This window comes from Dicentrarchus labrax, unplaced genomic scaffold (genome assembly GCF_905237075.1).
Source record: "Dicentrarchus labrax unplaced genomic scaffold, dlabrax2021, whole genome shotgun sequence".
Lineage (NCBI taxonomy): Eukaryota > Metazoa > Chordata > Actinopteri > Moronidae > Dicentrarchus > Dicentrarchus labrax.
Window position 1 is genome coordinate 10,927,004 of NW_026136714.1, and position 24,916 is coordinate 10,951,919.

At 38.1% G+C, this 24,916-nt stretch overlaps 1 protein-coding gene across 2 annotated transcripts in view; it reads left to right on the forward strand.

Annotated features, from left to right (window-relative positions):
• Positions 1-24,916, forward strand: part of ccser1 (coiled-coil serine-rich protein 1) — a 119,884-nt gene that overhangs the window by 7,210 nt on the left and 87,758 nt on the right. For both annotated transcript variants that reach the window (XM_051421454.1, XM_051421453.1), the window contains exons 3-6: positions 72-489; positions 2,848-3,032; positions 11,984-12,074; positions 15,257-15,362. In XM_051421454.1, coding sequence (XP_051277414.1) covers positions 72-489; positions 2,848-3,032; positions 11,984-12,074; positions 15,257-15,362 — 800 coding nt within the window. The remainder of the gene's footprint in view (positions 1-71; positions 490-2,847; positions 3,033-11,983; positions 12,075-15,256; positions 15,363-24,916) is intronic.

The following is a 24,916-nucleotide window of genomic DNA, read 5'->3' on the forward strand; positions in this document are numbered from 1 at the left end:
TCTTGTATTTGAATATAACATTTTAAAAATGCTGTTTTAAATTACATTTTTACACATCACCCTTTCCTTAGGTTTTCTTTACTCCAGCCCAGTCCAGTGCTGAAAAACCTTTACTCCCTGACACCAGCACAGCCAACAACACAGACTATGAGACTGCCATTTCCCTCTCAGAGCCTGAGACAGCTGTGCCCTGCCTACCTCTTCAAGAACAATCACTGGAAGAGAGGAAGGAGAGGGAGGAGGAGAGAAGGGAAGCGAGGGAGGACGAGTCAGCAGAGCAGAGGAAGGAGTTGGTGGAGGAGAGGAAAGCAGGTTACCACACGGAGACCACAAGTGAGAGTGAGGCATGTGTGGTGCGCAGTGAGGGTTGTCACTCTAACCCAGAGCAATCGGAAAGGAGGGCAAGACACACACTGTCTTTTCAAGAAAGAGGAAGCTTCTGTGGCCGCCACGAACCCAGGTCCTCTCACTTGCGAAAACCACATGCAGGTATGAACTCATGTAAATCACAGATTTGCACACACACACAAATATCATACACTACTGCACAATGGTATTTAGAGGCCCCGGTTGATCCCTCATCATAACACGCAGACAGACACAAACTTGGCTTCCATACTTGTTTGACATTCTTTTGTAATGAGGGCTACAAAAGATTTTTGACCAGTTTGTTATCTCAAAGGCAGCAACAGAAAAACAGACAAACAAAAACAGCACTGACTTCTTGCTATGCAGTGACGATGTATGCGGGCATATACAGTAAAGTTTGCTTGCTAGTATGACACATATGCTGTACATTTACCATAATAATTCATTATATTTTGTGATTCCACAGAGGATATGTGGTTTGTTTTCCCCTGAGGGTTATATCTAATGTTATAAAGTAAATAAAATGATAAATATATAAGACATCAATATGACGGTAAAACCACTGTTTACAGTGTTTTAACTTTGGTGATGTTCATTTGTAAATATAATATGACCACAATTCATGGCAAACATTCGCAATAATTTCTACCAAAAGGAGTTTGACTGTAAACATTTATTAAGTGGTTGAAGTGATGCCATGCTCATGCCCCATTAGTGTTGGGTTTATTACTTCCTTATGCATGACCGAACAAGTGATCAAATGTGAACGACATAGCAAATGAAAATATTTGAGAGTTCATTACCAAGCCTCTCAAAGAAATTCCCACATGAAACCGGTAAGTGGAGGTGCGGCAAAATGGTCTAATCAGAATAAAAGTATTACTATACTCATGTCTCACTCAGCTCAGTTTCCTCTTGGTGAAACCTACTAGAGGTTTTCTCAGCTTTCAAATTCGTTGGTAATTCAAAGTTTTGCTAAAAGTTGAGAATGTTTCCAAACAGTACAAATACTATACGAGACATTTGACAGCAGCTGAACTCTTGAAGCTGTCACTCCCTCTAGTAGCATAACTCAGACAGTTGATCTACTGAGTCTAATAAATCAGTGCCAGTTGTGGGTTGACAGTGTATGTCATACTGAAAATGTAATCCTTGACCAAAGCTGATTTGTTACTATTCTCCTCACTTCTTCCTAAGCTGCTGTAACATATTGCAGAGCAGGTTTTTTTTTTTCAGCCAAGGCTTCTCTGGCAAAAAAAAACTCCGTTAGTCTAAAGCCCATCACTGTGTTTTCCAACAATTATTTACCTCATGGCAGACTTTGAGCAGACACTGCAAAAACCCTCTCAGGAAAAGAAATAGAACATTCGATCTCATAAGGGTTGCAAATGTAGGGTTTCTCTAGGACTAACGAACTCTGTAATTGAGAATATTATATATTAATGCTGTGCTTGCAGCTGAGCACTATCATAGTCAAACTGTTCAACAAAATAATGATTCCAATTTGATTTGCGCATGCAGAGATTTATACACGTTCCAGCACAAATACTGCTATAGAAAGTATATGAGTTATAGTTGCTCGCACTTACATATCAATTTATAGTTGAAATCTCAGCTTTCTACTGTATTAGAAACTCTGGAAGGAACTGTAACTGTGACTCGTGTGCGCTGTTGTGCATTTTAAAGTTGGCATGATTGTAGGATCATCTGCCAGCTTTGCTGCGCTATTGTAGGATTGTGAACACACATGCACGCACGCACGCACGCACGCACGCACGCACGCACGCACGCACGCACGCACGCACGCACGCACACACACACACACACACACACACACACACAGTATGTTGCAATACATGCTGACAGGAAAGTAGCTGAATATTGATTTACACTTGCTGAATAACTAGCTTCCAGGCAGTGGGAACTACAGACCGACTACAGTGATAACAGGGTGAGCTTGTCTGTTGGACTCCGCAACAACAGAATTTTTATATATTTGTTTTTGCATTGCACAGTGTCACTAGCCTCTGCTTTGTGTGTGCAAGTGTATGTGAGAGAGAGGAAGAGAGGAAGTGGTTGACATGAAGCACTGTTTTTAACAGATATTTATAACCTGTTGCTCAATGACAGGACATGAGATTGTCTGTAAATATTGCCCCTAAAATCTCACTGATTCTGTAGTTGTATTATTATACAGCAAGCTTGGTGATACTCAGACCAATATTGATTATTAAAAAACAGGCATAAATATAATTTGACCAAAAGCAATATGGTTGAAGAGCTTTACAACAGGAAAATGTAACTTCATTTAAAATGCTAAATAATGTCATTAGGTTTAATGAAAAAAAACAGGGCTGACTGCTACCAATTTCAAACGTAATAAATTGATGATTATGCCTCTGCTTGTGGAATCACTGTTAATTCATTCCTTCTTTCTCTCTGTCTCTCTGACTCTCTTCACCTCTTTCTTTCCTCCAGCGTCTCTGTGTAGCAGTGTCAGCCCCTATCATGAGGTGATGCGGATGGAAAGGCGTCTGCGCTCCTCGTCTGAGGGGGCTGGTGGGCCTCGTATCCATGGAAACCACAGAGATGCCCCTGGCATGGAGGGATGCGGTTTGCTTAAACACAGAAACAACTCTTCATCATCCAAAATGGGGAGTCTGGTAGGTCTGGAGCTCTGTGTGTGATTTTATTAGTTAAAGTTAAAGCCCCTAGATCATATCATGAATACTCTTTTGTGTGCTTTTGAAGTTAATCGTATAACTATGGTTTGTTTTACATATTTTAGGTGTTCAGTTATCATCATATTACCTAGCAAACACTGTTAGTGTGTGTATGAAATTTACAGTGTAGTCTGTGTGTGTGTGTGTGTAACAGATTACATTGTAGTTAAGATGTTTAGGTAAAGCATAATTTCATCCAGGCACATGCAATAAGCAAAAGGAAAAAAAACGTAGTACGTGCCACTTCCTCTTCTGTACATCCTTACAGTAAGTAAGTTTATTTATATGGAACATTTTCTAAAGTGAAAGTACTTTACATAGGGCAGATAATTACAATAGAGCAACATTAAAAACTTGATAAAGATGAGTGTAAAATCAGTTAGAAAAGAAAAATTAAATGAAAAATAGGCAAAAAGGACCACCAGGGGATACACTGCTGCACAGTTATGGGGATTTAATCAAGTTAAACTTTAATAAAGGAAATAAAAGTACAGTAGAGAAAATTAATCTGTTTTAATTAAACTGTTTTCATTAGTTATTTAATTAATCTCAAATATTGTTCATACCACATTGTTCATTACTACTAGACATACATAACTAGAATGATGCCTTTTAAGAGTTTATACATGTGGTACTGAGCAGTGTGTGCTATGAAGTAAGGTGTGTAAAATCACACACACACATTTATTATGTCCGCAAGCTTTAATCCAACTTAAAAAGAGACACCATCAGCTTCTTTGTGTTGCTGTGTACTCAAATTTAGCACATCCAGGACAATAATAATAATGGTTTCCTCAGGAAAACTCTCCACTGGATTACCAAATTGCGTCCTTACAGGAAGAGCGCTGCTTTTAAGGGGGATGAAAAGAGCGGATGTAATTGGCCACAATTGTAACCAGCTGCTAACACACACTCCCTTATAATATACTGTATGATAAGAGATCCTTCATAGTCTCATCCAGTACCCATGCCTCTGGCCATGAAAATACCAAAAGTGTTCCAGCATGCATAAACTGACCATAGTGCCTTTAATTTTCACACAACTTAAATAAATTAGAAATATTTCCACGTATTTCGCTAGAAGGTTTTATTTTGAAAATACTTGTGCCTGGTTACATTCAGAGCTAGGACACAATTTAATAATTTAGTATCATCTCAGAAACGTATCTTAAACTCATTTTGTGATGTTTAAGTTATTTAATGAAATGTAAAGAAAGAGAGCTAAGTGAGAAATGTCACACATTGTGATCAACAGTGCTGTATTGACTTGGCCATGACAAAGTGACACCTCAGGTCTTAATGTTTCACTGGTGTCACTCAGTACAGATATTCAACAGCTCAAGTTAAGCATAAGAATATTTAAATAAGTCATACTGTTTGTGTGTACACATGAATTTGAAAAACACAGTGAAGCCTCGGATTTCTTACATTTGAAGCTATTTAAGGCAAAGCCCTGAGTTTCAAAGTACTTTGGAAAACTTCTTCAGTCATCTGTAGGATTTAAGCATTATATGCTGTTTGTTAGCTTTGCTGTCTAACAAACATTGCACCCGTCTTTGTTGATGCATGCTGTAGCTATATCCACATTTGTTTCTGGGGAAAGACTGTAGCTACTATTGTTATTGGGCTGTTTTTCTTACAACACACACAAGGAGGTTCTGTGGGAGGAAAGCTAGTTTGAGCCAATCCCATTTATTTTACCAGGGACTATAGGCTTTTACTAAGAGATTAAAAAGGGCAGGGATATACACAGCACGTTGCTATGTACTTTACTCAAGTCTGCATCTGCTTCTTGACACACACTTCACCAAACATGGAGTAATCTCTTCTTTTCCTTCTTCAAGCCTATGAAGAGCCCTTCAGGGGTCCAAGTCATGTAAAAAAAAAAATGCTGAGCCTTGGAGTGTGTATTAAATTATGCACTACCACTTCTCCTCTTTCTTTCAGCCTTATAAAACTTTTTGGTTAGCGAAGACACTTGTGAAAGGTCTGGATTAAGACGTGTGAGCAAATGCTCACACGTCTTAATCCAGATAATGGGAGATAATGGGAGTGTGTTGAGCAATACCACAGTCTGCTAACAGTAACGTCTTCTAAGTAAATACATAACTAAAGCTAGTGAGGGTACGAACAAAAGGAATAGAATGATCTGCTCATTGTTTATGCATATACAACATGGCTGACTGGTGTTTATGTGTTAAGGAGGCCTGTGGGACGTGGCACCTGTGCAGGGCAAAACAGAGACAGACTACAGCACATCAACAGTATTGTTGTTGTGTCATTACAGCCAGACAGAATATAATTATCATAAAGCAAATAAAGATTTTGTTTGCGGTGGCAAATGACTAATTTGTTGAATTCACAGAGATAAACTGTGAGGTACCTCTGTGAAGCGAAGCCGGGCCGTGTTTGCTTGAGCCGTTTGGTGATCTCATTCCAGTTGTTATTGTTATTTTGAAATCCCACTCTGTAAGATATTTATTTTACCAGCATATACAGTTTTGGTTGCTCATGAGTTTCTCAATGACAGCTGTGATAATATTGAGGCAGGCTGACTGAGATAAGAGAGAATTTCTTGAGAACGTCTTATTAAGTTTTTTTTTTTGTCAGCTGGAATTCTGTGTAATCACTGAGACAAGCTGAACAACTTTGAACATGCACTTTTGTTTGTAGTTTGATTGGCATATATAGCACAATAGTTCAACTGCAATCCACTTTGACTGTTACTTATGCATGTCAACAGACGGTGTTGTAATGCACGGTGCCTCTTGTTTTCATATCCTCCAGTCTGATTACTGCCTTGTAAAGGCTAGATATCATAAGTGACACTTGTATTAATCATACAACAGATAAGGATTCACTTCCTCTCCCAGACAGAATTTGTAATAACCACAACCAGACAGCTGGGTTTTTTTTTTTTTTATAAATGAAAACCAATGAAGATGTTTTTTTAGTATATATATTGAATGCTCACTTGACCCAAAGACATCATATAAAAGCAGTAACCCATTATCATACACACATAAAACCAAATCAAAGTTCAAATTAAATAATTTTGTGTGAGGCTAGGTTTCTTAATGCCAAGCAGTAGAGCTCTGAAAGCAGTGGTCGATGAAACAAATCCTTATTTATCTCATGACTAATACATAACCATTCATAGTTATTGGCACCAATAGCTAGATGAGCCAAAACTTCTGTAAAACAAACTGAACTAGTAGTAGTATTACTATGTGAATACTAAAAATGGCTCCTAATGTTGTATTCAATAGGTAAATGCCCGTATTGTCTAACTGTTTAATATATCATGCTGATTATGTCAAGTTAATTTCATGTTCATATTCTAAGTGTGTTCATTTGAACAGTGCAGAGGCTAATACGATAGTAAATGTACCTGGAAAAATGGAGTTGATAGTCAATTAGGCGCTCATTAGCTATCTGAGAGGAGCAAGAGCAGGCAGGACTTCAACCCTGAAGGATTTGAATTGACTACCTCTGCTATAGAAACGAGATTTAAGAATGTTTCTTTTAATTCTCTGAAACTATTTTCATCCACATAAATGTGGCTAAAGAGCTCAAAGTCGATCCCTTTAATAGCCCTTTGGTTATGTTGGTGCATTCAAGTATTCAGTGTATTTTTTCTCTCTCTTATTTTAAAATGATCAAGAGTGAGCTCATAAGCCAGCTGGCTAGAAATTCTTCAAATTTAATTGTAAGCTGGTAAAGTCTAGTACCTTGTTCTAGTATATGTAAGGCTATATTTGCTAAAAATACTCAATATTTATTATTTACCTTTACGATCTACTTCTACATACCACCTTTTGTGACCACCCTTAGAAACTATATAACCTTTTCATGGTAGATATTTTGACTGGTTATTGCAGAAAAGGCACAGGCGTAACAAATAACAAATGATGGTGTGCCCAACGGAAGAGTGAAGGTGCTTTCAGGTCGCATTCGGCCAGGCAAAATTTACTTGCGTGGTTTAACAAAAGGCAGGCAGGACAGGAAATAGCATGGGCAGGGTTATAGGCATAAACTGAGGAAGCCTGGGTAGGGGGCGAACAACAGGACTCTAAAACGTCATAAATTATACAGCTTCTTATTAAACGCTCATCTTTAATTTCTGTCACTGTCCTTGCACTCACTCCCCCTTCTCCGCTGCAGAGTTATTTCTCTGTGTAGTTATAAATCAAGAGTATAAACAAACAATAATTCCCGAATGAGAGGTCAACTGGCTTGATACTGGACAAGCTAAAACTTCTGCGAGTCAAAGTTCAATCAAATTTGACACTGCAGGAAGCTAAAGACGCTAGTTAATTTGCAACCGGAGGTAAAAAGGCCTCATCCTGTTCTGCTTAGAAATAAATGGGGAGCATTTTTTGTTGTTTTTCATCTTATTAATTACACCTGTTCTTTTCCTGTTATGACATGCCAAAATGTCTGCTGTAAAAAAAGGTAAATAGACGTGCAGATGCCTTCCAATATGTCCTTGTTAAGTACTTAATCTTCTAGAAACCCTTTTTCACGTCAAGACCACATATTGCAGAAATAGGAAATGTAGATATTTCACTCTAAGTTATGACTGTAGTCATATTTTCTGCCTCAGCAGCATCGGTCACAACATATTCTCATAAAGTCTTTACAACACATGGTAGGAATCCTGAATTAAAATATGCACCGCAAATTTATGGCCACGGTGAAAATATGGATTCTGATGCTAACAAAGTCAACAGTATAAAGCACTGGGATTTAGCATTTCTCTCTCTTAAATTTTAAACGCTCTTGCTTATTCAATGTAAAACTGATGTTTGCTTTGCACTGGGATGAGTGATTATTCCGTACTGGTAAGAGTTGTTGAAAAATAACAAACATCAGTGAGACAGTGTGAGTTAAAGTCAATTTCTTTTCATTCAACAAACAGATTTACAATTTGACTGGACATTCAAACCTTTATCCCCTCAGGCACATTGTAAACACAACTGGCTGTGAAGTGTCTGCTCAGACAGAATGAAAGTAATTTGTTAGTCGGTATATTTCCTATCGCTAGAAGCCATATTACCAGGGTGCAAAGCCAGATCTCTCTCCCTTGATCTTAATGCATTTACCACCCTAAAGCACTGCATAAATGTAATTTTCACAGACTGTATGTGAACAGAAACCAGTGGATTTTGATGGATGGAAAGAACCTCTTGCTTCCTCTTATCCCTGTTTTGGATGTCATTCTGCTTGGCAGTTAAGAGATGGAGCCATCTTTTAATGAGACCCGAATCTGATATTATCTCTATTAACTCAAGGATTATACTCACTCAAATCACACAAGCGAGGTAAAAAGGTGACATCTCTGGGTTATAAAATCATATTAACACATTTCTGTGGTTAGAGGGGCACATTAAAATGGGTAATTTAGCTTCAAATGAAGTCTGTGTGCAGTAGTATCACACGGTATGGGTCTTCATTTCTTTTCCAATACCTTTTAGCTATTAGCTTTAATGCCTGAAATGAGGTCTTCTGTTCAATTGCATTACACTGAAATGCATTCTGGTCTTTTTTCTGATGTTTACTGCACTGAGTATCTGGTGAAAAAACAGTAATATACATCGTCACAGACCACAATGGCTTCACATAGGTATGGCCATAGGGAAATTGATTTAGCTGTTTGGAAAAATCTCTCTCTCTCTCTCTCACTCACTCACTCACTCACTCACTCCTCTCTCACACACACACACACACACACACACACACACACACACACACACACACACACACACACACTCTCACTCACACACTCTCTCTCACACACACACACACGCAGAGGTGTGGTTGAATAGTTAGGCATGTCACTAAGCATTGAGGCTCTTGTACTTAGATGGGAGGAGATCAATACGGAGTGTGGCTGTGAAGTTGTTTATGTCCAAACAACAATGATGAGAGCAGAACAGAGTTGGTTATTGGATTTTCAGATCCATCTGCATCTGCAGACACTCAATGAGAATGGTGCATAGTAGTTTATGGCTCTTGATATTTCACGTTGGTTAAAGCCTTTCATTTTCTAAATGCACAAAAGTTCAGACTCAGGTTAAGTCTTTCAACCATTATTAAGTGCTCTGAAAGCCTGTAGTAGGTATCAACCACTCATTTCATTTTCAAAATCCTTGTCTAAAAGGTTGTTTCATGTAATAAGTGTATACAGATCAGGTCAAAGCACTATTAATAATGAATAATTAGCCCTTTTGGTCTTGTGGGCTTATCATACTGCTGAGATTTGCTGCATCAGGATAATTCAGTTTACTGCATGAGTACTAAAAACAACAACTTTGTGTTGCTTACCAGTATTCCTTAGGTCTTATAGTGTACGTACATGGTATACTATCTGTAAATATTATTTGACTGTAGTGTTGCCATGTCCTTTTGGGTCCAAAGTAATTGGAAAGAAGCCTGCTGACTGTGAACGCATGGTAGTGAAGCACGTGTTGATAGTTGAGTTGAGTTGAGTATTTTTGAGGGATATGCACATTCATGTTTTAACCAATTTAGTCCATTTTAGCTAGTATTTATATATTGCTACAATAATTATACTCTTTCTTATGTAAGGCTATGTAATGTTTTTATCCATTTATTTGCCCTTCTTTATTGTTTTAGCTAAAACTTTTTTTAATGCAGTAGATTTCCCTTTGATGACCATCAGGTGGCAGCATTGGCTTTTGAAATGCAATTGAACCAAAGGGAGCATCATGCATCATTATAACCTCGTAATAATACCAAGATCATGGGAGCATTTACTGAAAGATTACAAATGAAGATTTTGTGGTGGGTATTAAGTGATGAAACATGACTCCCAATAGTCATGTGGATAAGGGGGTGGGAAAATTGTATCAGTAATTTCTTAAAATGAAGTACTTCTCAAGAAATATTGACACTATAGTGTGGGCAGAGATACTGCTGATAATTCAGAGCCACCCAGGGTGGAGGGAGGATTTGTAAAACATGAATTATTATGCTTGAATTATTGTATGTATTTTGGAGAACATTGGCTCTAATGTTTATTTAAACATATATTTGTACATTCTTTTTGTTTAACAGGTGTTTTAGAGCGGTACACTCATTGGTTTATATTTCATGCAGTCTGAAAGGTGGGAGGTAGATAAAGGCAGGGGTACACAGGTGAGATACCTCTGGGTTTGATATGAGGCCCACTGGGGATTTATGTGGCACTGGGTTTTCTCATAACTTAGTACTCCAACACCAAACTTAATTGTGGTTTAGGGGTATTTACACAAAATCATTTTTGTTTACATCATGTTAAATGTAGTTATTTTACAATTATTATATAACATTTGTAAGTAAATACCTGGAATATAAAATATACCTTTCTATGTTTACTGTACACATAACATTTTCTGGTTTCTTTCTACTGTTTCATTATGGCAAAGAAAACCCTGTTCTGTAAGGTACTGTTGATTAAAAAGACAGTATATTTTAATAAGAGCTTTGAAAGTCACATGACTAAGTACTGGGCTTCTTGTCTTTCCCATTGAGAGAAAAGAGTGAAAATACTCTAGATTTGCAAAGTTTTTCTTGTTCAGCAGGTATTTATGCTGGTGAAGCACAGGAAACGTTGACAGATGTTACCTAAAACTACAGCCTCATTTAGCACATTCATTGCTTTTTCAAACCAAACCCTAATGATCCCCACATAACAGGAGTAGCGGTATGTTTTCATGAGCTTGGATGCACTGATGAGGGACTAAAGACCTCATTAAGTGCAGGCAAAGTGAAAAAAAAAACCATTACCTAATAACATGCTAATACCCTACCAAATAACTAAAATAACATTGATATTATTGCTAATGTTGATACAATCTTTCTGGTTGGGATATCTCTTTCTGAATGTCATGAACCACCTGGACTGCTTTGATGAAAATCGTTTAATGATTTGCTTTAATGTTGTCACGTCTTAAAGTTACTGGTTACTGGTGGTAGGCCTAACAGCGAGTGGGGTTGATTGCTCAACTACAGGTCCCAGAATTCTGGTGGCAGCGAAACAAACTATTGTCATTTTAATAAAGAAGTCAGGCAATAATTGGCCTTTATAGATCATTCTGTGAGCAATTGAGATCTGATTGCGTGCTGCACGCGGCATGAGTCTGCGAACAGCAGGGCACAGTGAAAGGAGATGGTTATTAGGCTGAGAAGTTGGAGGTGTGCTGCCTGTCGCCTATAGCTCTTCACCTTACTGCTCATTGTGGCTGCTCCTTCTTGTTCCATTACTCTTTGCAATATTTCAAACTGATATGCTGTCAAAAAATGACCGTTTTGTTTTGTAGATGCATTTTTGATGAATGATAGCGGCCTGTGCTAATGTCGCTGACACATTGCATTCCCTGTGACTACTTAATAATAAGAGTCAACTGGTGTTTCACTAGTTAAATGCTTTTAATGTGAAGCTGCAGCAGTATGAAATGTTCGGTTTGCATCAGCAGTAATTTAGCACAGCGTTTTATGCAGGAATGTTGCCACAGACTCACAGTTTGTAATTCTGCAAATATATAAATATTGCAGTACTTATAGGCTCAATGACCATTTTGTTACCTCATTTGGAGATAGATGGTGACTTAGCAGACATTTATTTAAATTAAAATCTTCCAAATTATCTTATCTCTATTTTTAATTAGTATTTTATGTTTCTTTTCCTCTGTTTTTGTTGAACCTGTTGGATATTAATGAGTGTCGTATTAAAACTGTTCATCATAATGACATGTTTGGACCAAAAGTTTTATTCCAAAAGTATTTTTCTCTATTAGGAATACAGAACAGAACATTATAATTATTCATTATTATTTTGTCAGATGTATATTGATTTAAGTTTTGGGGTTTTGCTTTTTTTTCTTCAGGATGTTTTAAACAACCTGGGTTCCTCAGAACTGGATGAAGATGATCTTATGTTAGACCTGGACCTCTCTGACGATCAGCGACATCGACACGGTAACTTTTTCACTTCAGAACACCTGAAGTCTTTATGGCAAGTGTGTGGGTGGAGGACAGGGCATGGGAAGATACAGATGATACACAGACATAGATTTTTTTATTTCCTCCCATTCATTGTGTTGCTGTTTCTCTAGAAAGAAGTTAAGCATTCTTAGAAACTCAGCATTCAAATCAAGAGGGAATCTGTCACATACAAACTTGCCTTTTATCTATCCCTCCTTCTATTCAAGTGGATGTCTGCTCATTTTTTGTGTCATTCTTTTTTCCTTCTTTCTTTGTTTCCTCTGTTTGCTGTCTTTCTCTCTCTCTGTTTTTCTCTTCACTCTCTTTTTCCTCATTAAGCCACCTCTATTCCATCACCTTAAAACATGAAACCAGTACTCTGGCTGTTTCTTTTAACATGTGCCACGACTTTGATGTTGCTGCCTCATTTACAGCGATTTATCTCCGTTGTTGTTTTGGCATTTCAGTGACACTCCTCCTGACATGCCTCATGGTTGAAAAGTGACTGTCAGAGGAGAATTATTGCTTGTGCTCTGCCACAGTGCAGCATGGAGTGCCAAACACAGTAACCTCAACCTCCTTTTAATGTGAGGAAATCTTTATATTAAATAAATGAAGGCCACACCGAACGTGGACCTAATAAAATCTTCATTCATTTGTTAGTTCTTAACATGTTCATGAAGAAGGTATTTACTATTTTACTATTTTATTTTTGTTGTGAGTAGATGTACTGAAGCGAAGTGATTGATTGCATTTGCAAGCACTATTCTTATTTAATCATTCCTTGCAGGAACATTATGGTAATTGGGGAAAAATTGCATGCTCTTGCAAATACTGTCAGTATTGATTATGTTTTTGGTGATTTCAGATTGCATATGTTTGCTTTGTATTAAATAATACACTGTAAAGGTCTATTGACAGGAATGTAATATAACATTCATAGGTATGTTTTTCATTAGTGAATAATCACCTGAATATAGGAATCGTTGTTTTCTTTTCCTTACAATGAGCTGTTTTTATCTGCAGACACCACAGGTCACTGTCGTCGACCATTATGGCACTGATTGAATTTAGTCAATACTTCCGATTATCGAAAGGTCTTGTCATTCATTACTCAATTTAGGTAATAAACTGTATAAAAATGAATCAGCATCAGAGCGCCCATGCAGCATGCAATAGGCTGTTACGGTTGCTCATATTCACAGACAACTAGGTGAAGTTTGTGCAGCTAACCTCTATCTGCTCATCTGTGAGTCCGTTTACCTCATTGTATACTGGGATGGAAACCGGCGCGTCTTTGGGTTGGACTAGATATATTGCTGCCATACTATTTGTTATGAATGTATTTTTGACAGTTATTTATTGTTTTTATATAGTCCAGTACTGTACAGATATTCATTTTTTTATTTTAGCACAGTGATCCAGGCTGAACAAAGTACGCAGAGTAAAAAAACATAACAGTTTCTCCAGCTGCTCCCAAGTCTTTGAACAGCTTCACTCTTTGAAGTGAGTAATTGTATGTAATGTATAATGTGAAAATTATACAATACCCAGCACTAGCCATGTCGAACCACTTTGTTTCTACAGTCCCCCAGATGGGATAAACCAAACATTGGCTGTAGATAGGGCCTTTAATGTTTTTCGCAACCTTTGCAGCCACTGTAGTTTCTCCCACATACTTCGTAGCCCGTTATCATTCCCAGGTCACATACAGACGCGGTGTTCAGTTAGTTGCAGTCTGCAACTTCACTGCTAGTTGCCACTAAATGCTACACACTGGTCCTTTAGTACACGACAAACTGCAAATATGTACACATCGACTTGCACAGTTGGTGGCTGAGTATGACACATGAATAAAATGACTCAACTGGGTAATATGAGCTTGAAATGTGATCAGTATCCATTTTTGTGCTTTACTGGTTACTCATACAGGGGCTACAAGTTTGACTCTAAATACAGTGACAGGGTACATTTACCCTCAGCTTAACTCTCATCATGTATGTGAGTGTGTCTAGCTTCGGCTCTTACCTAAAAGATCTCAAATTCAAATTATATATGTATTCAAGGTGAGATTCATCCATCTCGAGGCAAAATTTAAGTCCCAGATAGACTTGCAGAATATTACTTTTGCAGTCAAATAAAGTAAAATGCTCAGAAGCACTGTGGAGTAAAGACTACAACAGGAGCTCCAGCCCTAATAAACTGAATTTCCTGTGCTTATGGGGGTTGGAGAGTTTTTGGAAGGCGGGTGGGTTTGAACTGAACGCTCACACGCACGCACGCTCGCACGCACGCACGCACGCACGCACGCACACATACACACACACACACACACACACACACAGATTTAAAACCTCTCTAACGGCTAGGGCTGACGCAGAGCTAAAGGAGGCACCATCATTAATACACACACTAACACACAAGTGTGCATGCTTAGTCATTAGACCTAATGGTTTGCAGACTGTAGCATGAAATTAAAGGTTTGATGAATTGTTCTCATAAAGTCAAGGGACTAAGACTTTGTGCTGGTTCTTCCACACACTCAAATTAAAGGGATGAATTTAAATACACACACACACACACAGATTCAGGCAGAATATACAAAGAAGACAGACCAGATAGATGCACACGTACATATAAAGATGTATACGCACCTGCAGACACAGACAAACAACACCCATACCACACACTCTCATTGGCACTCATTTTCTACCTCTCTCAGGTGGCTTGTTGAAGCCTTTATTAAAAAGCAAGCAGTTTCACAGCAATTTATGGCCAACAGTCATCATCTTCAGGGCTCTGTGCTCCTACTCCAACTGTGACTCATGCCTTGTGGAATCAGGGACAAAAAGATAGAGACTGCAAGACCTTTACAAAGACATGAAGAAAATGCCAAATCTTGACTTTACTACCAACCTTCATTCTTCCTCACTGCTCTGTCAAATGTGCCTTTAAAAGTAGGCTTCATTTTTTTTTTTTTTTAAACAACGGATAGTATTGTCATTACTCACACCTATCACTACTGGATCTTAATAAGCTACTTTGTGACATGAATGGTGTAGTAAGTAGAGAATTAATATTCCGGCTGAATAAAATATGTTGTGGTCAGGTTAATTACTAAGATTAGAAAATCAACTTGATATAATGAGTCTATGTGTGTTCTGGTGTGTGCACAGTATCCAGAGAAGACTCCAGTCAGTCCCTCGCCTCCTGCCTCAACCTGCTCCCATCCCCCATGGATCCATCAGGAGATCGCATTCCGGGGAAAGAAAACAATCAGAGGTAAATATGTACATTAGTATTGATATACTGTGTGTGGGAGGATGTGCAAAAGTGCTGTCAGTGTAATTTTCCGGGCAAATTTTGAGCAGAGTTTTCTTGCACTCTAACAAATCAAATGAAGATAAATTGGTAAAAAAAATGATGTGTGTGTATTTGTGTGTATATAGGCTAGGCATAATAGAACCACCATCATTTATAGAAAAGACAGGAGAAAAATAGCGCATGGTCTCCGTATTGGCTGGTCTAACAGGATTCAATCACATACAATTGGAGCATATGAATGGCTCAAGGATCTGTTTTGATGCACTTAACCACTGGGCCACAAGGGCATTTGTCTTCTGTACAGTGTATCTTCATTACATTATATCTACTATATAGCTTTTCCCTTACACTACGCACGTGTTTGCCTCTTGAGAGACAGAGAGAAAGGGAGAGGGTTACTGTCTATTCCAGGAATTGCTGATCTTGAATGTTCCCTGTAAATACGTAACATGTTTTATGTCTTTCACTCCCTTGGAAATGAGACCAGCACAGAAAGACGGAGGGTAAATAAATAAATAAGTTCTCTTTGAATGAATATGCAAGCTGTCTTTCTGGTCTCCTCTGTCTCACAGTAGCCGACGGCCGAAAGAGAACACTTAGAGTTTCTGTTTGTATGCGTGAGTACCGCTGCCAAGGACGGTTCCATATCTGATTTGATTTGGCCACTTGTTTCTTCTCTGCACTGAGGAATCAGTATAGGTCTTGCTGGGCACACGCTCACACATCTGCACAAAGATGCATATAAACACTCACACAGAGGCTCTGTGGATAGGGCTGATTTGGTTTTATGGATGCAGTGCGTAATGGAGGGGTTGTATTACCAGTGGTATCGTCTTGTGGTGTGTCTGACAAGCCAGCAGATGATTATTACTTTACCTTTCAGTGCTCCTCTCTCTACTCCCCGGTTGAATTTATTTAATTTCTGCTCGCACCCACAGAGTAAAGTCTATCCATGTATTCCCCTGAATAAACTGGGTATGATCTTTGTTTGCGGAGACAGTCCAGGTCAACTTGTGTGAGTGGTTTTGAAGTAGAGGTTTAAGGATTTATACTATAACATGGAGACGTCAGACTTAGCCTTGGCTTCTTTATTTTTTTTAGAATGGTTTCATAACGCTTCTCACACTCATTGAATGTTTTACTGAATTGAGAGGCATTTTCTGTGTCTAGACAGTGTCAGTGAATCATGCAAGTAGGGAGTCAACCTTTTCAACCCAGCCAAGGTTTGTGTCCGACAGTTCATTGGTTGTTCATTGACTTCTTCCACTTGTCTTTGAAAGCAGTGGAGGACCATTCATATCCACATTTACGGACACACACACACGCCCACACACACACACACACACACACACACACACACACACACACACACACACACACACACACACACACACACACACACACACTTGCATTATTCCTCTCTGTATACAAGGTCAAGGCTAAAATGTCATTTGTCTGAAATCACTCTTCTTCTATTTGATTGAGTTTGCCTGGACTGAAGCATTGTGTAATATGAGGAGACTGGTTCATCCTTTTCAATCCAATGAGAGACAGTGCAGTAGTATGCCCTTAACAGAGCAAGGGAATTATTTAATGAATGAATTAATTAATGAATGGATGGATGGGGAAATCTGAACTGTGTAGCTTCAAATGACCTAACCTTTTTTCTCAGAGTTTCTCTGAGATAATCATTCATTTTTAGTTTCTACAAAACTAAGGCTACATTACATTACATACACACTGCAGGCACAAGGGACCCAAAACCGATTTTTTTTTTTTTGCTTGTGTAATTCAGATTGTTTTTTTCCAGGACAGTTTGAACAGCACAAATCATATGGAATCTGATCTTTTTAATCAGAGCTGTATCAAATCAGATACAGGTCTGCAATGTGATCAGAACTCATGTGACTTTTACGTCCTCTAGATTTAGGACCGTGACCTGTTCACACTGGAATCTGATAAAGGCCACATTTAAAAAATAATGTGAACAGCCAAACAAAACAAAACAACAAAAAAAAAAAAAATCAAATCTAAGCAATAAATCAGAATTGACTCTGATTGGAGGCTGTACTTGGGCACAGTGGTGCTTTTGGATTAACAGCTAACATAGCTCACAATGACAATGCTAACATCCTGATGTGTAGTGTACTAAGTGTCTTAGTTTAGTTTGCTAATTAGCACTAAATGCAGGTTGAGGTGCAAAAGAGTTCGCTTTGGAAAAAGCCTGATCCTTTAAACAAAGGGGTGCGCTGAGTGTAAGGTCCACCTGTCATGTACTATTTATGTGATTGTTTGTTTTTTGTGGATTTGTTGATTGTGGATGCCGTGTTTCTTTGTTGACTGTATGGTGTTGTCTGCAGGTGCAGTGATGTGGAGATGAATTTCCCCCTTGGAGGACAATAAATTGAATCTTGAATCTTGAAAGTACAGACCTTCAAATTTTGATGCCGCCAGTTAAAGTGTTGGTGCTTTACCAAAGCCGCTGCTATTTATCCTGAGGGGGACGGGAATATTTGTACCAAATTTCGAGGCAATTCATCGAGTAGTTAATGAGATACAGTATTTTAGTCTGGACCAAAGTGCTGGATCAACTGACTGACAGATTGACATTTCCATCCCTAGAGCCATGCTGCTAGTGTGGCTGAAAATGTATGCAGTAACATTTACAGCATTTAAATCATGGTATGCCTGAGTGATGACTTAATTGTTTCCTCTTTTATACCGACCCAGCAGTCTGCACTTAAGTCTTAAACCTTTTGCTCAAACATTTCTCAGGCCTCCAACACTGTAGACGCATCACACAATTTCACAGTGTGTGTGCTACTGACAGTGAGACAGTGACATGATATATTGAGCTTAGGGGGAAGTGCACAGCAACAGAGTAACCTACGTAAACATAAAAATAAGACTGGATGGGAAGTGCAGCCACACTAAGATAAAGAAGTCAAATCACAACATTGACGCATGGATTTGGGAATCAGTGTTCAACATGTTTTGATCCGTTTCGACTCTGGAAACACTGGCAGGTTACTTAATGGAGCCAAGTGTAAGTTTCTTACCCTGATGAACATGTAGTGTAGCTGCTGGCAGGGGTTAATTTCCCACTGTGATAGTGAAACATCGTCACTGATTTCTTCTTATGAACCTTTTCAGACAGATTTTACTGGAAGCTGAGATTGGAGAGGGGAAAGTGAGCAAAATGTTTGCCCAGGGCTTGCTCTTTCTCTCTTACTGTCTTTCTTTCTCTCTCAGTCTCTCTCGCTCTTTGTCTCAGGTTCCACATTCCCTCGAGGGGACATTGATTTGCTGGAGGCAAAGCAAGCTCCCTTCTGTTCACACACAAGAAAATACAAACATGCAGACACACACACACACACACACACACACACACACACACACACACACACACACACACACACACACACACACACACACACACACACACATACACATACACATACACACACACACACACACACACACACACACACACACACACACACACACACACACACACACACACACCTGTCAGTCAGTCAGCCTGTCCAGAGAGAGTATCAGCTGCAGGATACTGCTGGCTGCCTGACAGGCTGCACAGAACATCTGCTAAACACACACACACACTCACACGCAGTCTCACACGCATACCTCCTCTTTGATGTATGACAGTTGGATGATTTTGATGGCAGGCATTTAATTCTCTGTTTATGACTTTGTAAACATTAATAACCACAGTAACAAAGCTATAGCAGTAAAAGCCATGTGCTAAATATTAGTTTTGCATTTTCTGTTGGTGCTAAGGGAGAGAGACAGACAGAGAGAGTGAAAGAAGGAGGGTTGGGGGGTAAAGAAAGACTGGAAACATCAGAGTATTTTGTCCTATATTTAATATAGGACACATTGTCCCCTATCACCTTGTACATGCTGCATAGAAGCTGGTGAACAGGATCAGTCGACAGAGACATGGTATACTCTACAATAGTTTTTAATCATGCAGTCATTGACACGCTGTGATAAAATTAAAAGGGTGAGAATAAAGGAAGACTAGAGTATGAGGTTTAGTGATTCACTTTGGATATATCTTTCTGGCTCTGCAACTAACAATTTATGTCATTAACAATTAATCTGCAGAATATTTTCTAATTTTATCAATTGAGCATTTTGTAAAAATAATATGCAGAAATAGGGAAAAATGCCCATTATAATTTCCAAGGTGAAATCTTCAGATGTCATGTTTTGTCAGACAAATAGCCCACTACTACAAAAATATTCAGTTTACTGTCATAGAAGATCAACAATAGCAGAACATCCTTCGAAATCCTGACAGATCGTTACAGCTCTAGATGTTTCCACTATAAAGGCTATAAGGGCCATTGCTTTATAGTAAAATAAAGTGTTTTTCGTTAGCTTTTTTGGTTATACAAAATAAAGTTTGAAACACAGTTTGATATATTTTATTTTTAAGTCCCCTCCCAGAAGTAACCCTAACCTATACCATTACAAATTTCCAATAAGTCATATCAAAACACAAGTTCAATAGTAAATATGACACAACATAACACACGAAGAATACAAATGAAGTAAAAAAGAAACAAACACAAAAAAGGTACCACAGACAAATTAAAGAAATACAGAAATAGAATAAAATTTCTAGGAATTTTTAGAATAAATCAGATTTGGGTCAGATTTATTTTAGCAGAGAGTAGTGTACTGTTGCTCTTTCTGATGAACTTTTAACATGGCAGCTTCGATTGCTGTTGCTTCATGTTTGCCTTTCATATTTAAATGCTGAAAACACCAAATTAATACAGTCATGTTGAGCTACATATTGACACAATGTAAAATACTTTTTTGGCTTCAGTTAAATGAATGAGTTTTTGGTTTTATGATCTCTGTTACATAAAGCCTTCTTCAGTGTGTTATGACCTTTTGCCAGTTGCAATACTTAATATTGCCCATATCCACTGTATGACGATAATACAACAATGAGTGTGCCTCAGTGTGTTTCGGTTAGTGGAACAGGGGGCGGAGGGCTTATTAGGTCAGTGAATACTGATTATTTGTATGCGCGATGTATCTTAGTGCCTGTTTTGTGTTAAGATATCGACTTCTCCCTCATCTCTCCTATAGAAAAAGACACAGAGGAAATTAAATCTTGACAGTTGGGATATAGCTTGCCTGTTGCCATGGTAACAGTAGCCTTCCTGTTGAGCGTTCCCCCTTCCCTTCCTCTTTTATTTTCCCTTTTTCTCTTTTCATTGCTGTTGATTGCTATGCAGAATACAGGTAGTCCACACTCAGAGTTGTCCTTGTCTGTAAATTGTGCAGTAGACACTCATGAAAGTCCCCATTCCCATGTAGCCGTATACACTGTACAGCTATAACATTCTCAATACTTAATATAAAAATGTCAACTTTTGCAGACAGAAACCCGGTTCTCCCCAATGACGACCTAAAGATGACTGTTGCTATGTTGTTCTATATTCCCAAAATGCACCTGGTGTGTGTCTTGTCTATGCCACACTGTTTAGACTCACTTAACAAAGTCCCACTATTACCAAAATAAAACATCATGCCACATGCATCAGTTATACAGGGTCACTTCTGCAATCATTGTACATTGAGTGACCCTCATTTGTAGTTAATGTCTTTTTCTTGTCTTTGCTTATTTTGTGTCTAGTAGAATGGAAGAGAAAGGAGCAATTGACAGAATAATTAGTCTTGTTAATTAAACGCAGCATAAAGGGGAGGGTAACAAAGACAGTATACTCATAGTTGAGTTAGCTAGTAGTTAGACGGTGCTGAGCAACAAAAAAAAGTGTAGAGAAGGCGTCTTATGATTCAAAAAGACAGCCTCCTCTCACACTTGGGTAGATGTGGTACATAGTGATACACTCTCAGTTGGCCCTGGGTCCCCCACAGGGACATGTAATCTGTGATTATATAGAATTTGCTCTCATACACACACAAACAGAGGAACAGATTTGCTTAATGTTAATATGATTCATGAAGTTGTTGTCTAATCCCACCTGACTTAATATAGTCAGCAAAAAATAACACATGCACACATCTCCTCCTACAGCAAGTCATCTACTTACAAACACTCACTCACATATGCACATTTATAAAAATAGACAAGCATAAAGAATCCAGCTGAGGTTTGGAGTGGAGCTGGGGACAGATAAAAATTCACAGCAGTACGATTTTCAGACACACACAGCATACAGTGGGAGTTGGAGGGAACACAGAGTAGATTCCCCCTCCCTCTCTGTTAAGTTTGCTGCGAAATAATGATGCCGAATTTGTTAATCCAACAAGCGGTATCAAGGCTGGTCTTTTATCTTGTTTTAATCTACGGTGTTCGGGACTGTTTTACAATGTATATAAAACGAGATTTGTTGGTTATTTTGTTCCTTACATATTCTTTTTAAGGAGGTAGTTTTGTTTTTCTCACAGTCGGTGCCCACAGATTGCTTTTACTAGCTCAGCATCGTTCTCTTCAGAAGTCTCGGAGGAAAAACTATGGCTATATGCTCTAACGATTTTAATATTCAGACCAGCCTAACAGGCTCAACATGTGTGTTTGTTGTCATGCTTTAGTCCATTGCTGTTGTTTAGTTTCTAATTTTCATCACTCTGTTGGGTTTATTAAATGTTCAACACAGGGAGACTAATTAGTGTTGGCTTTCATGTTTTTTCCCCTCTAGCTTTAAGTGAGAACTTGTGGTTCTGATTTGTAACACAGAGAAAAAAACATCAGATTGGAAATGAATAAGTCATTCCTTTGCTTCGCATTACTTTTATGTCAAGTGGTCTGTTCCAGAAATGAAAGTAATTCTTAAGTGTTATTCACTGTTAATTTTTTGTTGAGAGTGTTTTTTGCTTGCTTGAACTCAAATGTAATTTTGTAGCTTATGGTGAATATTTATATATTTCTTCTTCTTCTCCTTCTCCTCCTGCTTCTTCTTCTTCTCCTTCTTCCTCTTCTCCACCTTCTTCTTCTCTGTCTGCTGCTCGCCTCTTTTTGTTGGACTATAGCATACTGTATGTTGATCTTGAACATATTGTTCTGACAACATACTGAGAGAATATGTGCAGTTATACATTGAAATGACCCTGCCCTGTTTGTAGTTTTCTGAAACATACTCCTTTGACTATTGACAAACAAAAGCATGCATAGTGAATACTTTATGATATCTTTTCTTAGTGTATTCGTGTTGGGACTAAATTGCTGTACATCACTAGGGTCTGGAGGAACTGCAGTTATCATTAAACATTGGCTTTTTCAGTCAGAGGCTTGTAAAGAAAAAAATTGTCTTTGGCTCACTAATTTAAAGGAATATTTGAACTTTTGAGGATGTTTGTTTTTATGATTTCTTTAGTAGAGTTGGATGATAAGATCAATATCAATCTCATGTCTGTGCACCAAGTGGAGAGATGTTTATTGAAGCTTAACAGAAAGACTGGGAGCAGGGGGAGACAGCTAGGCTGGCTCAGAACATAAATGTAAAAACAATCATTTGTGGTTCAGGGGGAGTCACGTGCGGGAACTATTTCTTGGCAAACAACAGCTGAATGCAGGGACTGTGCACAGCATCCCAAAGTGTTGTCATCACAGTTTTGTTGCCAGGTTTGGTGCCATTTGTTCAGAGACTAAAACTAAAACCTGTGTTCACTGACCATATCTGGCAGCCCCTCGTATAGCTGGAGATACTAGTGCGGGACGGATGAATAAACTTTTGTTTTTAAAGAAACATCACATGCAACTCCACCTATAACCTCAAAGTGTTGTTTTTACGTGTCCGTCTGTGTGCGGATCAAACAAAAGAGATCCAATCATGTGTTAATTACTAAGCTTTAGAGGTGTCAATAGGCGTATTGTTTTCCCAGAACTGGTGTTAAACCTTGCTTTATACAGTAAGGAAGGGTACAGTTAATTATATATATATATAATACACAATCAAAGCAAGATTCAATTTATTCATAGATTAAATAAACAATTCATTTCATTCCTTCATGCTCACCAATGTCCCTCTACGTAAATATACAGCATATTTCATTATTGCCATGGAAACAGCTTGATGAGGCGCATACATGCCTTTAATATCCTGGATTAAAGAAGCTTATTCCTGGTACCTTGGCACATTTCCATTTCATTTAATCAGAATCAGAGCTTATGCAGGTGATTATGAACAGGAAATTATGTTTGTGAACACCATCTCAAAAAACATCAAGATCCAGAAATAATAATAGGACATTAAGTTGAGATTTGTTTGACATTTGACATGAATCTGACCTGAGTGCTGAGTTTGTCACAATAAAGGCAGAGGTGTAAGATGACTGTCGTGTAAGTCATTTGTACCTTGCTATGAGTCAGTATGGAAGCTTTTAGTCATTGGTGTTGTTCTTATTTTGCCATGGTGAAGACAACAAAGCTACTACAAAAAAACAAAAAAAACCCAAATCTGAATTATGACCTCATCTTAAACATTATATTTTGCTCACTGAAAGGAAAGTAGACAACCTGACAATGAGGAAATTAGATGAAATTACTTTGTTTTGACATTGTTGATGTTGTTACAGTCTGTCCTCATTAAACATTAGCTACACACTGTGTCTGCTTACCGCTTACTAAAACACATACGCTGGGCATTTGCAGTTTAAGTGTACAGATCCACCCCTGTGTTTTCTTTTCAGTAACTACAGAAAACTTACATTTATAATGCATCTCGTAACAGTTGGATCAACAGTGTGATCTTATGTACTCAACTGTGATGCATATCATCAATTTAAGCTAAGAATACATTATCATACAATTACTACAATATAAAGATTTTCATGGTTTTACTCTAATAGTTCTTTTGCAAGTCTCCTCTGAGCTGTTGCACTTTTAGCTTCTCGTAGCTGCAGGGTCAGGTGAAATATAATGAGGCTGAGGTTTCCAGAATAAACACAACCACAACACATTATAAGGTAATTTAAATTCTGGTCCTTTATTATCATGGCGATTTGAATAACTAGCGTAAAATTATCATGTCCTTAAGTAATGAATAGAATAGATGAACATTAATGTGCACTCCAAACAATAATTCCCTTTGGGTGAGGAATTTGCATTTTTTAACATGGATTTGTTGATTTGAGTTTATAAAAGACAATTCAGCCTCAGTCAACCAGTGGTTGCTTTTCTGATCTATTGTCACCTTTGGCATTCATGCTTTTTTAGTCAATTCTCGTTACTGAGAATTACAAACAGGCAAACTTAAAACTACTTTTAAAGAAGTCAAACACTAGTATCATTAAGTAACAGTAAATTAAACCTTGCATGACAATATAAACTCAAGAAAGGAACATGTCTCACATATTCTGGTGCAGTCACTTTTGGTAGTGGACTTGTTTCAGGGTTTTTGTGCTAAAAAGTGAGAATGTTCTACTTCAGTGGAATATCGCTTTAAGGCTTTGATACATGATAACATTTTGGGCAATGTGGCTTGGCAACGATCTCTGAAATAGGA